A 15798-nucleotide genomic window follows, 5' to 3' on the forward strand; every position below is an offset into this window, starting at 1 on the left:
ACATACAAATAAAAAAATACAAAAAATACACTGTTGAATCTTATTTTGCAGTTCTCATACTTTGAAACCTTCAGTGAAAACTAATAGGGATATCAACCAACGTGATCACAAGTTTTAATATATTTAGATATATAACTAGTTTACATCTTGAAAATATTATTATGAGTGTGCTTTTACATAGTATTTCTTATTCCAGAAATAGAAGTATTTTCTATATTTCAAGGTTGAAAATTTTCTGAAATGTTTCTGAGCTTTTCCCAACGTTGTGATTTTTTTAAGAAATAAAAATACATCAACAATGATGCCAGATTATTCTGCATTAGTATTGCACAACACAAGCCATTACTTTGAACCAATAGTACTTAATGGTGGCAAATGCGAATTTGTCCCATTATTTTAAGTTCCATTTAAGTAAGGTACATATACCGATAAAAAAAATTAAGTTATATTGATCTCCTAAAGACTAAGTTCAATGCATGATAACAACAAAATATGTGATCAACTGCAATGCTTTTATCTGTGAACAGTTGGCCTAATAGTTCAATATGTTAAATTTGACCGAGCACATCAAATACTTCAGCTCATTTTTAGCTCACATGTTCACACACCAATGTGTGTGTCTGTCTGTTTGTCTGCGGTGCGATATCTCAAGAATGACTCATCAGATCCGAATTGATTCTTGTAAATAGGTTCTGTTTGAGAATGGCAAGAACTAATTAGTTATTTGTGGTTGTGGCTTGCACATATTTTATACTTATTTGCATAATGATTTTAGAAAAACATACACTGAAAATACATATACATGGAGAACGGCTGCCCAGAATTGATAAGGTTTGCTGCAAATGTTTATCACACTAGGATATAAGCTGTGAAAGATATAAAGAGGTGACATGAAAGTTGATGGCTAATTTGCATATTTAATGAACTTTTAATATTAGAGATATATATCTGAATAGATCCGATCAAAGCTGATACAACTTGCTATGTACATTGAAGTACTATCTTGAACAAATTGGTGATTCATAGCTTTAGCCAGATATGACCTGAAAATGCTGCTGTGTTCCAGTATATATTGCATTTATCTGTAAATTAAAACTTTTGCCACAAGTTTGGAACTTCATTGAAATTGATATGATCAACATCATGAAAAATATTCACCATAGATTAATTCCAAAAATCATTAAGCATACAGATGTGGAATTAGCTGAAATGAAAACACTAAATTTTTTTTACTGTTGTCATTATATTATCACTTTATATAGCAAGTGTAATTGCCTTTGGTCAAGTCCTTCAAGCTTTATATGCCAATCTGTGAAAGCTCATTAGGTATGCAAATTATAAATTAGCTAATGTGAAAATGCAAAGTGTCCTATACTTCTGTTTATAACTTTACATCAATTTACATAGCACTGTCATCAATTTTAGTCAAGTCCTCCAAGTTATCGCTTACCGGTATATTGAAAAGTTCATTAGATATACAAATTACCAATCAGCTGACATAGCAACTCTCATCAGCTTTGGTCAAGTGTTTCCAGTTTATATGCATAAGTTGAAATGTTCAATATAAGTGAATATTATCAAATACCTGACATGAAAATGCAAAATGTCTTTCACTAATACAATATCATTGTCTCATCCATAATAATTGTCTCATCAGTAATCCTTCCAGTTTTCTCTTCTCGATGATTAGAAAAAGAGGAGATCAATCCAAAAGCTTTGTCCCAATGCAGTGAGAATGGTGAACACTTTGCACTGACCAGAGGGACTGTGACCTTATTTGAGGTCAAAGCTGTCACAAAAGTTTACATTTGCGTGGTGCATTGTGGGTTGTAAAGATGGCGGACACCACAGCTGATCCGCTTCCGACGTGTGCGTTTTTCCTTGCCAGAAAGAATCGTTATTGCAAAGTGACGCTCATCCCGGGGAAGAAATACTGTGGACTTCACGCTCATCTCGACCCTAATACTGAGGTAAAGCAAACTGACGTCAAGCATTTCAACTTTGACTGTTGAATGCGACCAGTTTACAGTTGTAGGCATCGTGTAGTCCACGTGTGTGTGTTTACGTTGACCATAGTCGCTCGAGAGCTATTCAGCTCTGGGACTATTCGCCCCATAGACGAGTATACAGAAGCGAGAAATACCCCAAGTTGGGGTATTTCTCGCTTCTGTATACTCGTCTATGGGGCGAATAGTCCCAGAGCTGAATAGCTCTCGAGCGACTGTGGTTGACGGAATTGGTCTTGCAAGTTGACATTTTCCATTCTTGTCTGTAAGAATGTGAAAGAGACGGGGCTGACTTGCAGCAGTTTCGAAGGTGGTAGCTGGTTGGCCGATTCAAATTATATAATTTGCATATGTGCATAATTTACCTAGAAGCAGTAATGCATTGACGGTTGTGGGCTCTGTTCAATGTTGTCAATTAAACCACAGTAGTAAGAAATTGGAATAAGCTAAGTGTTCTTACTATTTGTGCGTCTATTTTTTTTTAATGTAAATTTGGTATGCTTGTTCTACACTTGGTTTTTTGTTGTTTTTTTTGAGGGATTATGTCGTTCACGACAGCTTGTTCATGCTTTAAACTTGTGTTCTTTTTCTGTTGATCATAGCTAGGCTTTTTCTGTGTTGAGCACTGTTGATTGTGTTGATCAGTGTTGATCACAGGCTTTTCTGTGTTGAGCACTGTGATCATAGCTAGGCCGTTTCTGTGTTGAGCACTGTTGATCATAACCTAGGCCTTTTCTGTGTTGAGCAGTGTTGATCATGTTGATCAGTGTTGATCAAAGGCTTTTCTGTGTTGAGCACTGTGATCGTGTTGATCACAGGCTTTTCTGTGTTGAGCACTGTTGATCGTATTGATCACAGGCTTTTCTGTGTTGAGCACTGTTGATCACAATTAGGCCTTTTCTGTGTTGAACAGTGTTGATCATGTTGATCAGTGTTGATCACAGGCTTTTCTGTGTTGAGCAGTGTTGATCATGTTGATCAGTGTTGATCACAGGCTTTTCTGTGTTGAGCACTGTTGATCACAATTAGGCTTTTTCTGTGTTGAGCAGTGTTGATCATGTTGATCAGTGTTGATCACAGGCTTTTCTGTGTTGAGCACTGTTGATCGTGTTGATCACAGGCTTTTCTGTGTTGAGCACTGTTGATCATAGCTATAGGCTTTTTTCTGTGTTGAGCAGTGTTGATCATGTTGATCAGTGTTGATCACAGGCTTTTCTGTGTTGAGCAGTGTTGATCATAGCTAGGCTTTTTCTGTGTTGAGCACTGTTGATCATGTTGATCAGTGTTGATCACAGGCTTTTCTGTGTTGAGCACTGTTGATCACAGCTAAGGCTTTTCTGTGTTGATCATGTTGATCAGTGTTGATCACAGGCTTTTCTGTGTTGAGCACTGTTGATCGTGTTGATCACAGGCTTTTCTGTGTTGAGCACTGTTGATCGTATTGATCACAGGCTTTTCTGTGTTGAGCACTGTTGATCACAATTAGGCTTTTTCTGTGTTGAGCAGTGTTGATCATGTTGATCAGTGTTGATCACAGGCTTTTCTGTGTTGAGCAGTGTTGATCATGTTGATCAGTGTTGATCACAGGCTTTTCTGTGTTGAGCACTGTTGATCACAATTAGGCTTTTTCTGTGTTGAGCAGTGTTGATCATGTTGATCAGTGTTGATCACAGGCTTTTCTGTGTTGAGCACTGTTGATCGTGTTGATCACAGGCTTTTCTGTGTTGAGCACTGTTGATCATAGCTATAGGCTTTTTTCTGTGTTGAGCAGTGTTGATCATGTTGATCAGTGTGGATCACAGGCTTTTCTGTGTTGAGCAGTGTTGATCATAGCTAGGCTTTTCTGTGTTGAGCAGTGTGATCATGTTGATCAGTGTTGATCACAGGCTTTTCTGTGTTGAGCAGTGTTGATCACAGCTAAGGCTTTTTCTGTGTTGATCATGTTGATCAGTGTTGATCACAGGCTTTTCTGTGTTGAGCAGTGTTGATCATAGCTAGGCTTTTTCTGTGTTGATCAGTGTTGATCATGTTGATCAGTGTTGATCACAGGCTTTTCTGTGTTGAGAGTGTTGATCACAGCTAGGCTTTTTCTGTGTTGATCATGTTGATCAGTGTTGATCACAGGCTTTTCTGTGTTGAGCAGTGTTGATCACAGGCTTTCTGTGTTGAGCACTGATTGTGATCACAGCTAGGCTTTTTCTGTGTTGAGCAGTGTTGATCATGTTGATCAGTGTTGATCACAGGCTTTTCTGTGTTGAGCACTGTTGATCATGTTGATCAGTGTTGATCACAGGCTTTTCTGTGTTGAGCACTGTTGATCATGTTGATCAGTGTTGATCACAGGCTTTTCTGTGTTGAGCACTGTTGATCACAATTAGGCTTTTTCTGTGTTGAGCAGTGTTGATCATGTTGATCAGTGTTGATCACAGGCTTTTCTGTGTTGAGCACTGTTGATCGTGTTGATCACAGGCTTTTCTGTGTTGAGCACTGTTGATCATAGCTAGGCTTTTTTCTGTGTTGAGCAGTGTTGATCATGTTGATCAGTGTTGATCACAGGCTTTTCTGTGTTGAGCAGTGTTGATCATAGCTAGGCTTTTTCTGTGTTGAGCAGTGTTGATCATGTTGATCAGTGTTGATCACAGGCTTTTCTGTGTTGAGCAGTGTTGATCACAGCTAGGCTTTTTCTGTGTTGATCATGTTGATCAGTGTTGATCACAGGCTTTTCTGTGTTGAGCAGTGTTGATCGTGTTGATCACAGGCTTTTCTGTGTTGAGCACTGTTGATCACAGCTAGGCTTTTTCTGTGTTGAGCAGTGTTGATCATGTTGATCAGTGTTGATCACAGGCTTTTCTGTGTTGAGCACTGTTGATCACAGTTAGGCTTATTCTGTGTTGAGCACTGTTAGGCTTTTTCTGTGTTGAGCAGTGTTGATCATGTTGATCAGTGTAGATCACAGGCTTTTCTGTGTTGAGCACTGTTGATCACAGCTAGGTTTTCAGGGCTTTTTCTGCTGTTTTGAGCACTGGAACTTTAGCATTAATTTTTCCCTGGCATATAGTCCTAATCTTCTCCAATATATTTTAAATCACCCCCATTAAGCCACATTACCTGCATTTACATTCATTTGTCTACTACTGGCGACGGATTCGTTGAATAAAGTTTTGGTATCTTCGCGGGATTTTGAAATCGGCCGTCAGTACGCCCAAATAATCACGTGATGCCGGTACAAACAAACCCACATGTGTACTGAACGCGTATGGAAACACACGTATGTCTGTGCGCGTTTGCGCACATGGCCTTGTTTGTACCGTGGTCGATTCGAATTCCGGGTTTGGCCTATGAATACAACGTCACGCAGCGATATTTTAAACGAGAACGGGAACTTGGCGTGTGACTTACAAATGGGCCGAGTGAACTTCTCGTGAACTCATATCACCATACAATGGACTCGATGGAAGACGTAAGTAATACATATGTATATATTTTTTTCAAAACAAGTGCACGTGTCTGGCAAATTCAACATGTACATGTTCGAATGCAGACTTTTCTCACTCATCAGGTATTTACTTTGACCGTCATTTCTATCGAGAAAACACATCCAGCAACTTTTAGCGAATTAGAAACCTTTGTAGGACGCCTGAAATAATATGCCGATCACAATTGCTGTGGGTCCTACTAAAAACTGCCCGGCAATGCCCGGCAATGCCTGGCACTGCCCGGCGACAAACAGGGCACTGCCCGGCACGAAATAAGCGCGTCAGTTATCACAAGAAATTTATATCTACATACCACAGACCACTAACTCTTATAAAAACCTAAAACACGATAGTTCAAGCCTCAAAAACGTCGATTTACTGGTCTTTAGTTACGGCGTTTGTAACCTTACGCTGGGCCAGCTAGCCCTCAGAATAATGAATTGTACATCGATAACATCAAAAGTGGAAAAAAAAACCCCGGGAATCTGGAACTGTCAAATGCAATATGCAAGCACTTGCTTTCGGACACCCCATCCAGCAAGACTTCAAAGTACAAGGCGAAGTTTCGTTTAAATTTCGATAGGCTACTACCCCTTCTCTCAGTAAATAGTTGGTTCTGTAAACAAGATTGCGTAGGGCCGGCCCAGCGTAGGGTTACGAACGCCGTAACTATAAACCAGTAAATCGACGTTTTCGAGGCTTGAACTATGGTTTTTTAGGATTTTAATAAGAGTTAGTGGTCTGTGGTATGTAGATATCGACTTCTTGTGATAGCTGATGCGCTTATTTCGTGCCGGGCAGTGCTCTGTTTGTCGCCGGGCAGTGCCGGGCATTGCCGGGCAGTTTTTAGTAGGACCGATCACCCAATTGCTGTGGTCTGAATCCAGGATTTGAGTTGTAAGAATCGCACAACACTCGCAGAATTGTGATTTTTCGATAAACGGCTATGATTTCTCGACGACATATGTGCAAAGTTTTCCGCTGCCGCCTGTGTTTGTAAGCTTATGCGTTGTTGCTTACGGCAAAGTAGTTACGTTGCAGTCGAGTCTACATGAACGTGAATACTTTCCCCGATACTTTCACATCAGCGATATCCAGCATTGTATTATTCGGGGCTACGACGAAAGGACGGATCTGTCTTATTGCAAAAACAAAAATCGCTTGCAGTGCAGTGCAAGCCTCACTTTACAGCCGTAGATTTTGGGCGCGACGTTACTCCATGGCCGGGCTGTCTGATGAGTGATGACCGGCTGCGGCCGGAAGTTCATGTTGACCACACGCGACACGGGCTGATCTTGTTTTCTCAGACTATATAATCATAGCCTATCCATCTTGCTATTTTCGAACCGATGACCGTGGAGGATAAAAGAATTTACATTCACGCTAAACAAACTGGATTTACAATGATCAAACTTGCATTTTTACCTTCACGGATTGAGTTGACCCTCAAAGAGTCCAAGCATTTGATCGTGGGTGCGTATCCCATGAGCGTTTTTCTCTGATCTCGGGCGCAGCGTAGCCCAACATGGAAAACATAACACGATTTCTATTATTTGAATATGACGTTATTTTTGATAGAATTTAAGAAAGATACGTTAGGAAAGAGGGAGAATCTGCAAGACAACGCTAGTTTGTTTGGACTGTAAAAGCCACAATGCAGAACCAGCAGTGAGCCACTACAGCTGTATATGCAGCGCACACAAAAAATGTTTGTGGCAGCACTATGGTCTTTGGCTAAATAGAAACCGACTGACAGATAAAATACTTTAGAAAATAGGAGTGCAGTCAATACAAGATGTGAATAAACTATAACACAAAGAAAGATAAACAATCATGCATAACTATAAACTTACATAAATAAGAAACCCTAGAAATAAAGGCCTATGCACATGGGAAGTCGATTAAAAATAAAAATGACAGCAATGAAATCATGAAAGTGAAGAGCAAACTATATGGACGCTGAAAATGGCATAGCAGAGTAATTGAAAGAAAGGAGTATCCAAGTTGATTCTAATGTAACGCTTTGAAATGCTCCGGCATACATATCATTTAGTGTTCAGATTTATTTTGCTTGTTTTTTTCACGGTGTATGTGTACATGTGTTTCTACATATTTCATTGTCTTGTTTTTGTACCCATTTTTCAGCCAAAGGTCCCTACGAATACAAATTTCATAATCTGACTGCTAGACCTTTCATAGTCTTCATAATGATTTGCTCTTGGGAGATGGATTGTATCTTTAGCATGGAATGTCTGTTTCATTGGTTTTGACATGTTTGCTCAACATTTTCACATAGACATCACCGCCACCTTCATCCGATGACAGCCAAGAGCACATCGATGTTTCAAGCACAGTTAGAGGCAGGGGCAGAGGCAGGGGTAGAGGCAGAGGCAGAGGTCGTGCAAGAGGAAGAGGTAGAGGAAGGGGCAGACACACTACCACAGAAGCCAGACCAACATCAAGTAATGAGGCCTTACTCAATATAGAACAGAGGAAGGTAACGTTACGGGTAAGCCATTTATCACATATGTGTGTGAATATTGCCTTTTTCTTTATCTTCAGACCCAAAGGGTCCACATTAGTGCTGGTACAGCTATTTTACTATCATGGTGTGTGCTCTTATGCTCAGTCACAATGATGTCTTTATAAACTTGGTGCACAGACATGCATGTAAAAAATTTGTCATTTTCTTTCAGGCCATGATAGAACAAATGAACGACACAGAAAAAAATGACCAACTGCTAAAGATTATTGAGAACCAACCAAGTCTTGTGTTTAACTTGGCAGTACCGCAACCACAACAACCTGGAGTGGGCGGATACCATCAGTCAGAATCATCTTCCAAACCAGATTGGTGTGTTTGCACATTATATAGGGAAATGCCCACACAACCAGAGAGAAAGTGCTGTGATAGACCTCATGAATTCTGTATGTCACAATCACTGGTGAGTAGTTACAGTTATGCTCAACGGAAAGTAGACGATGAGATTAAATGATACCTTACTCAATTACTAATTTACATCAGACACTTTATTTCTAAAACTACACTAGTACCTCACAATATTGCTTGCGAGCGGCAAGTTCTCAAAGACAAGAATAACAAATACCAGACCTAAATGATTCCTTAACATAACAGTCGCTTTGACTGCTTCTCTGCCGACATGAGTGCCTTATCTCTTTCCACTGGTTTATTGCCGTAATCTTATACCACGATACTAATTACACAGAGACAAAAAGACAACTCTAGTTCTTGCTGAAATGAACGTCCTCACCGGGGTAGACCGGCCGACATTGTTGAGACACTGCTCAGTAAGTGTCAAGTAGATTGGATTTTTCAATCTTTAAAATCATGACTTCTGCTTTTGCCAATTTTCATTTCTTGACACTAAAATGCCTTAAAACAGATTACCCCTAATTCTTTGTATGAAAATGCCTCGACCTAACCCCCCTAATTCTTTGTAAAACAGGTCCACACTTACGATTGATAACAATGGGTATTTTGCCAAACCATGGTGGTGAAATGTTACAATCAACTGCCACTCTGTAATTTGTGCTAGAGTGAAGATAAGTGTGGACAAAAACATTTGGATAAAACTGACTTAATTTGGCAATGTTATCACGCATGGGGGTCTCTAGCTATGTACCATATCGCCAACTTTACAATTACCTAAGCTACTGATGATTAATGTGAAATACTGTCTATGTGTCCACTGTTCTGTGTATCTCTTCTAGCAGTCAAACAGTGGTGCAACTATTCTCATGCATACTCTTCCAAGTACATTTGATTGGGATGTTTAACGTTTTGTGTTTATTATATCCAATCAAATGAGACTTTGTCTATCTGTTATTCAATGGCTCAAAATTGATGAGGGTCAATTACAGATTTGTATAATCCTCTACAAGATATACTCGCCAAACCAGAGAAACCACATAATTATTGTCTGTCTCAAGATATCTTTGCAAGAGCTTTTCAGACAAAACGTTTGATTCATGAATGATGAAGATGTTTCATTATTTGCCTTTTATATATCTCTTTGAGAGGCACATATGTTACTTCATACTTCAGCCAACTTACAGTTGTCTTTTTGTCGCTGTGTAATTAGTATCGTGGTATAAGATTACGGCAATAAACAGTGGAAAGAGATAAGGCACTCATGTCGGCAGAGAAGCAGGCAAGCGACTGTTATGTTTAAGGAATCATTTAGGTCTGGTATTTGTTATTCTTGTCTTTGAGAACTTGCCGCTCGCAAGCAATATTGTGAGGTACTAGTGTAGTTTTAGAAATAAAGTGTCTGATGTAAATTAGTAATTGAGTAAGGTATCATTTAATCTCATCGTCTACTTTCCGTTGAGCATAACTGTAACTTGTAAGCTTTGAAACTGTGCTACTCATGCTTCTGAAAACTGAAAGCAATCCAGCAAGTTAGTCCTGATTCACTGACTTTGGGATTATTATAAGCATCAACATGCAGTACAGGTAGCTGCACTGACTCTGTACTCAGTGAAGTCATCGTATTATTTAAGACAATGCACAAAATCTGCAAGAATCATCAGTCTGTAATTGATAATAATTTTGATAACAATTAACTTCCATGTGTCATGTTCACTCAAAGTTCCACAAAAGTTCCACATTAAAAGTCACCAAATCATGAAAATAACTAAACTCAAGTTAACACTGATTTATCATAGGATACATTGATCTAGACCAAACAGACGTAGGATCAATGGAATCAATTTTTTCCAAAACTCTAGATAACCTCTAACATTGTCTTTCTTTATCTTTAGGATTTGAGAATCTTCTGCTTAAACGAAGGGGTCCTGGCAATAGCTAGGGCTTACCGAAGGGATGTTTTGGCATTGAACGAGGATGCAGACCTGAATAAGTGTAACAGACATGCTGCGTATAGGCAGTTTATTCTGTGGCAGTATGGAAGATTGGGTGCTGGAGACAGAAGGGTCATTCCTAGTTGTTGTGTGTGGGCCATCTGTGATAAGTTCCCAGACAGATTTGGACAATACACAGGATTTAATCCTGGGAGATTGGCCTAAGTTTAATCGGTTGTTACATTTGATGTTATTCTGTCAGTGATTATGTTGTACAGTTAAACATGTTGACTTTTCTTTGATGTTTCGTTATAAAATGAATAAATCTGTTGAAAACAATAATTTGTGTTTGCTCCTATCCCAGTAACTGGTGCATAACTGGTGCATAAAATGTGAAATAGTTAAATAAATTCACTAGCCACCACTGTTACCTTGCAAAAACGGAACAATCTTTATTTATACCTGGCCTGGCTGTTTTGTTGTCACTGGTGACACTGCTTATTGAGAGGTAAATATCAGGGCATGTACAAGCCTGCGGGACGGAAGAGTTCTTCCTCCTGAGTGGTTCGATATGAAAACAACAACAACAACAAAACTTATACAGAACAACAATAAAACTTATACAGAAATCGTAAACTGCTTCAGGAAGAATAATGCTTACTAACTACCTCAACAAAGGAGTATACAGTGTAAGAATTTGATTCTCATTGACTGTACATAAAAGCGTTTTTAGCACAAACATCAAAAATCTCCTTATTGTAACCTCTGTTGTTTCTAGTCAAAGATATTACCGTTGCTTGTCTTGGTTATGCTATTGGTGGCCCTACTTAGAGTATATCAATTTACCCAAAAAAAAAAATTTGATTTGTGAGCTCTCACATTTGTTGCCCAAAGGCTTCTTCTGACCCTAACCTATAAAAGCACCTGATAAAACAACAAAATCAGCTGAAAATTGCCATTTGTATGCCAAATGTGTTTGGATTCCACAAATTTTGCACTTTTAAACAGCAATGTACGTTTCTTAATCTGACTGAGTCATGGGATATCTCCTTTACAGGGCTACAACCCTAGTTGTACACCAATAAACTGTATAATTTGTTGATCACATAGTACCTGAAGACTACAGAAAATTTATAATAATTTATAAATTATTAGGACTGTTAATTGCACAATATACCCATTATAAAGTACCTAACACTTTTCCTTGCTATATTTTGCTACAAAACTGTGGCAAGCTTTATGGTCTTTCAAAAGTTCATTCACATTGCTGCATTTATTGTCGACGTGAAACATACTCCTGGACAATGGAAGCTGTTGCCGGTGGGCTCAGAGGTGTAACGTGTGCTGATATTCTTCGTGGATCTGCGGGTTCTAAATCCTTCTTCTTCTGCATTCCCCCTGGTCAGCCTGTCGTTTCTCTATAATAAGCTTTTCAATGGAGCTACTTGTGGATATGTCTTGTTTACCTTCACTGGATAGGCACTCCACCTTCCACTTTTCTTGTTGTAATGCCTATGATAGCTGAATGAAGTAGAATGTAGTTCTCATCAGTCTCTCTGTGACCTTGGCTTAAAATGATAATACTAAAAGTTGTGTCAAGGACAGTGTGAGGAAAAATAATTGTCTATCAGTCATTCATGAGCACACAGACAATGCAATATTAAAAGTTTGGATAGTGTAACATTGACCTCTCAATCATGGTTGTGAAGTACAGCCCTACAAAAGTAACTTGCAATGATGCATTTTGATTTGCTGAAACAGGGTAGGGATGTGATCTTACTGCCAGCACCTCCCAGTACTAGTTTGACATTGCTAGATCAAATACACCCCAAAACTTCCATGAATGTAATGTGATACAAAAGTAGCACTGAGGTAAAAGTTCAACATTCTTGTTCCTGTTCTTTATTGGAATCCAATCAGCCTTTCTCCAGGGAAGTGGCTGTTTTTCGTGGAGCCATAAAAATATAATCTTTGGAAGAACATAAAATTAAATTCTGATAAACAAAGACTCTAAATTAAAAAAACAAACAAACAGTGATATGGCTATGAAAAACTCCCACATGAGTAGTAATAATAGTACTACTGTTCTGCAAAGTTGGCAAAGTAAATGTCGTGTTCTACTTACACAATTTCACCCTTTTTGTTTCTCATAATTTCCCTGCTGTGGTGAACATTGTGATCCACTGCTGCTAAACGATTACAGGCTCTGTATACTGGTGGCACATATGAAAACCTCTTTGCAGCATACACAAGTATACTCTGCTGGAATGTCTCTAACTCAGCAGTACTTCTGCAAAAATTGAAACCAACAAACTTTGCATTAGTCGAGCAAAAGGAATCAAAGATGGTGTGGGAACAGAATATGCTACTGTCAGCTTGAGGACTTAAAAGAGAGGTTCTCTATCAGCTTTATCTGTGAGCAAATTAACTAACTAGATGCACAAATTCCTATGAAAACAAGGGACTAAAATCACATGGACAGTCAGTGTCAACAACATCTTATGCGAGAACCAGGGACTGAAGACTTCCTGTTTAGAGTTACATGTGCAGGTACCGCGGCAAATTTCCATCATTTACCATCAGTGTGTTACTTGTAATTTAACATAAACCTGCTAACTTACCTACAATTTACGAAGTAGGGAATTTGATTTGTAAATCTCTTGTCCATGACAATTTTCACCAGTGCTACATGAGCTGGACTAACCTTTTCTAGCCATTCCTTGTCACTGTCTGCAGATTCTGTTAGAGGTCCATGGTTACAAGAATTAGTTCCCTGGCCATATGATAAGACCCATTCGTGTTCATTTGTAACATGATGAATCACACCACACCAAAGTCCCTGTGATGGAAGCATAATAAATACTTCAGTTATCATACATTTTAACATTCCTCATAATGAAAAATACCACACTAGTAGTTTCTATAGACAGTCTCTATAAGCTAAATGAAATCATAAAATGTCATGAGTCTAGAGAGTGAGATGTACACTTAACATAAATTATGAGACAAACAAGTAATCGCTGATGACACAGTCCCTACTTGTAAATGGGTACTTTAATTGCAATTCCTCAGAGAGGATAGAGTCCTCTTCATTAATTAGGTCTGCAATAAAAATACTGCGATACAGATGGAGCTCAATGGCCAAGAATGAGTTCTATGGTGGTGACAACATAAAACCAATGTAGGCCGCCATCCTAATTACAAAAGGTCATTAAATGAGTCAATTAGTAATTAATTGACTGGATGACATTGCCAAATATTATTGCATCCTATCGTAACACTGACAGATTATCACCGGTACTATATTTTATAACGTTTGATGCAGTATTTACAACATTACGAGATCAACATCTGTACCAAGTTTCATCAAATTTGACACAGTATTTGTAGATATATCACTCAAATTAGGAAAGTTCATTACATATGCAATTACAAATTAATTAAAATGACACTGATAAATGTCTTTTTCACTGTTAAAGTAATGTGAGCTTAATATCTGTACCAAGTTTCATGAAATTTGATGCAGTATTTCTTGATATATCAGCCTAATTACGAAACTTCAGTAATTGACATGATACTGCTACATGCCGTGAAACAAATTGATGTGCATATGTATGAAATAGGTCAATGTCCTTGTACCAACTTTGAATGATACTGGTGGAAATATGTCTGAGTTATGGCTCCATACATGAAAAAATCGTAACAAAATGGCCTATGGCAGCCATATTGGATCTTATAACAAAACAAATCAACGTGCATATGTATGACATATAAAGTAATCCTTGAACCAAGTTTGAATTAAATAGCTCCAGGCATCTTCGAGATATCTGCGTGAATGGACGCACGCACGCATGCACACATGCATGCACGGATATTGTCAAAAACCTATAAGTCCCCACGGACACTGTCCTGGGGAATAATAAGATTGAAAATGTGTACGGCAACACTCCTCCCTCACTCTGTTTCTTTGGCCAAATAACGTCCATACGAGTGGACTGCTAAGTGTGATTTCCATCAACAGAAATAATTGAACGTTTTGTATTTCAAAAGGCATTCATACACTCTTACCAGGAACTCTTCATAAGTTGAAGCTTTTTGGCAGCAATACCAAAAATGATTCCTGATATGCCTGCTCCATTTCTGAAGGGCTTTACAGTTCTTCTGCTGACCAGCCTTGAAAGCAGATAAAAGAAAAACTTGACTCAATCCTCATAAAAGATAACACTTTACTGACAGCAATTTAAAATATCAGTACATGTATATTAAAATGTAGGTGTCAGGGAAAAAATTATTTGTATGTGAAATGGGCTTTATGGTGGCATAAATAACTATGCATTATTGCATGTATAGCAGCAGCTCACACTACAGAGGACAGCTAATTCAAACCAAGTGATGCATCATTCTTGATGAAAAATGACAAAACATATACCTATGATTTAACATTGCAACAGCAACAAACCTTCGTTATTTTTTTCCCAAGGTTCTTGGCAGCATGCCATATATCAAATGAATGTGTGATACCAAGGTATGTGGTCTCTACACAAAAAGAGATACAGGAAGGATTAACTGCCAATAAGGTGGTGCTCAGTGTTTCATTTACAGCATAGGTTCATGCATTGCAGGATTAGCTATGTAGTAACCCATGACTTGCCTTTACATACTTAATAGACAAGTTATTGTAAATGACATAGTCACCCTTTTCATTAATTTCAAAAGCATCATCAGAAGTCGTCATGGTGACAGCAATCATGATGAAGTGAATTTGGGAAAATGGCTGGGAAAGTATGTGCACTGCTGATGTTCCAAGTACTAGTGGAATAAATGTAGCTAAATTTGTGTAATGGTTGGCTATATGAAAAAGTACAACAAAGAGGTAGGAATTGAGTGATATGATGTCCTAGTGATGGTTTACGATAAAGACAGATGAACAAACCTTTAAGTCCCCCATCTTGGCTATGACTGCAACAACATATGATCAATATCAACTGAATTATTTCATGTTGTCATGTTCTTGTTATCAAGAACACAGTTCATTTCATGAAAGCTGTTACATGCTCTTTTTAATTCTGACTACCGGTAGTTAATTTTACAGTTAAATATTAGTATGATGAAACAACTTTAAAAAAGCAGGTTGATTTGCTGTTGTTTATATGGTAGTTAAAAAGAGAAATATTTATCAAACTTACTCATCAGGTATGCAATTTGAGTGTGGGCATCTGTTACTGCTTCTTTTATCTGCAGTCCCTTATCACGGAGCTGGTTTAACCCTTCTTGAAATGCTGCTCTTTCCATGATGGTTGATTTTTGTCAGTTTGACGTTTTTTTATGGTTACAATCTCCAAAATGTCTTTGGATTCGTTTTCCATGATAGTGTATGTACAGTACTGTGCACAGTATCCAGGAGAGTCCATTCTTCCATCACCTTGTGATATCGTAAAATAAGCAGATATACCACAATTACACTGAGCGTAAAATTCTACTACTTTAAGAGC

At 38.4% G+C, this 15798-nt stretch overlaps 3 protein-coding genes across 4 annotated transcripts in view; 2 read left to right on the forward strand and 1 right to left on the reverse strand.

Moving 5' to 3' along the window:
- The first annotated feature begins 1806 nt into the window (after window positions 1-1806).
- Window positions 1807-15798, forward strand: part of LOC139139529 (tRNA:m(4)X modification enzyme TRM13 homolog) — a 30909-nt gene continuing 16917 nt past the window's right edge. Inside the window, exon 1 of the mRNA XM_070708442.1 lies at window positions 1807-1970. Within this exon, the coding sequence (XP_070564543.1) occupies window positions 1836-1970 (135 nt within the window). The 5' untranslated portion in view covers window positions 1807-1835. The remainder of the gene's footprint in view (window positions 1971-15798) is intronic.
- Window positions 4209-8493, forward strand: LOC139138572 (uncharacterized). The gene is made up of 3 exons (XM_070707003.1): window positions 4209-5466; window positions 7779-7991; window positions 8179-8493. Exons 1-3 carry the CDS (start codon window positions 5449-5451, stop codon window positions 8476-8478), a joined length of 531 nt encoding a protein of 176 aa, XP_070563104.1. The 5' UTR covers window positions 4209-5448; the 3' UTR covers window positions 8479-8493.
- LOC139138573 (uncharacterized) lies at window positions 10734-15748 on the reverse strand. Of its 2 annotated transcripts, XM_070707004.1 has the most exons (6): window positions 15493-15748; window positions 14766-14842; window positions 14375-14479; window positions 12928-13145; window positions 12432-12596; window positions 10734-11827 (listed from the first exon to the last, which is right to left on the reverse strand). In XM_070707004.1, exons 1-6 carry the CDS (start codon window positions 15596-15598, stop codon window positions 11725-11727), a joined length of 774 nt encoding a protein of 257 aa, XP_070563105.1. In that variant the 5' UTR covers window positions 15599-15748; the 3' UTR covers window positions 10734-11724. The 2 variants fall into 2 exon arrangements, 1 of the variants encoding a protein (XP_070563105.1); XR_011553638.1 differs by lacking the exons at window positions 10734-11827; window positions 14766-14842 and having other exon boundaries at window positions 12455-12596; window positions 13011-13145; window positions 15493-15612.

This window comes from Ptychodera flava, chromosome 8 (genome assembly GCF_041260155.1).
Source record: "Ptychodera flava strain L36383 chromosome 8, AS_Pfla_20210202, whole genome shotgun sequence".
NCBI classification, from domain to species: Eukaryota; Metazoa; Hemichordata; class Enteropneusta; family Ptychoderidae; genus Ptychodera; species Ptychodera flava.

Coding starts and splice junctions, on each gene's coding strand:
- LOC139138572 (XM_070707003.1), top strand. Junction 7,992..8,178: donor AGAGGAAGGTAACGTTACGG/GTAAGCCATTTA, acceptor ATTTTCTTTCAG/GCCATGATAGAACAAATGAA.
- LOC139138573 (XM_070707004.1), bottom strand. CDS start 15,598: ATGGAAAGAGCAGCATTTCAAGAAGGGTTAAACCAGCTCCGTGATAAG. Junction 14,480..14,765: donor TTGGGAAAAAAATAACGAAG/GTTTGTTGCTGT, acceptor TCTGCTTTCAAG/GCTGGTCAGCAGAAGAACTG. Junction 12,597..12,927: donor CCCTACTTCGTAAATTGTAG/GTAAGTTAGCAG, acceptor CAATTTTTGCAG/AAGTACTGCTGAGTTAGAGA.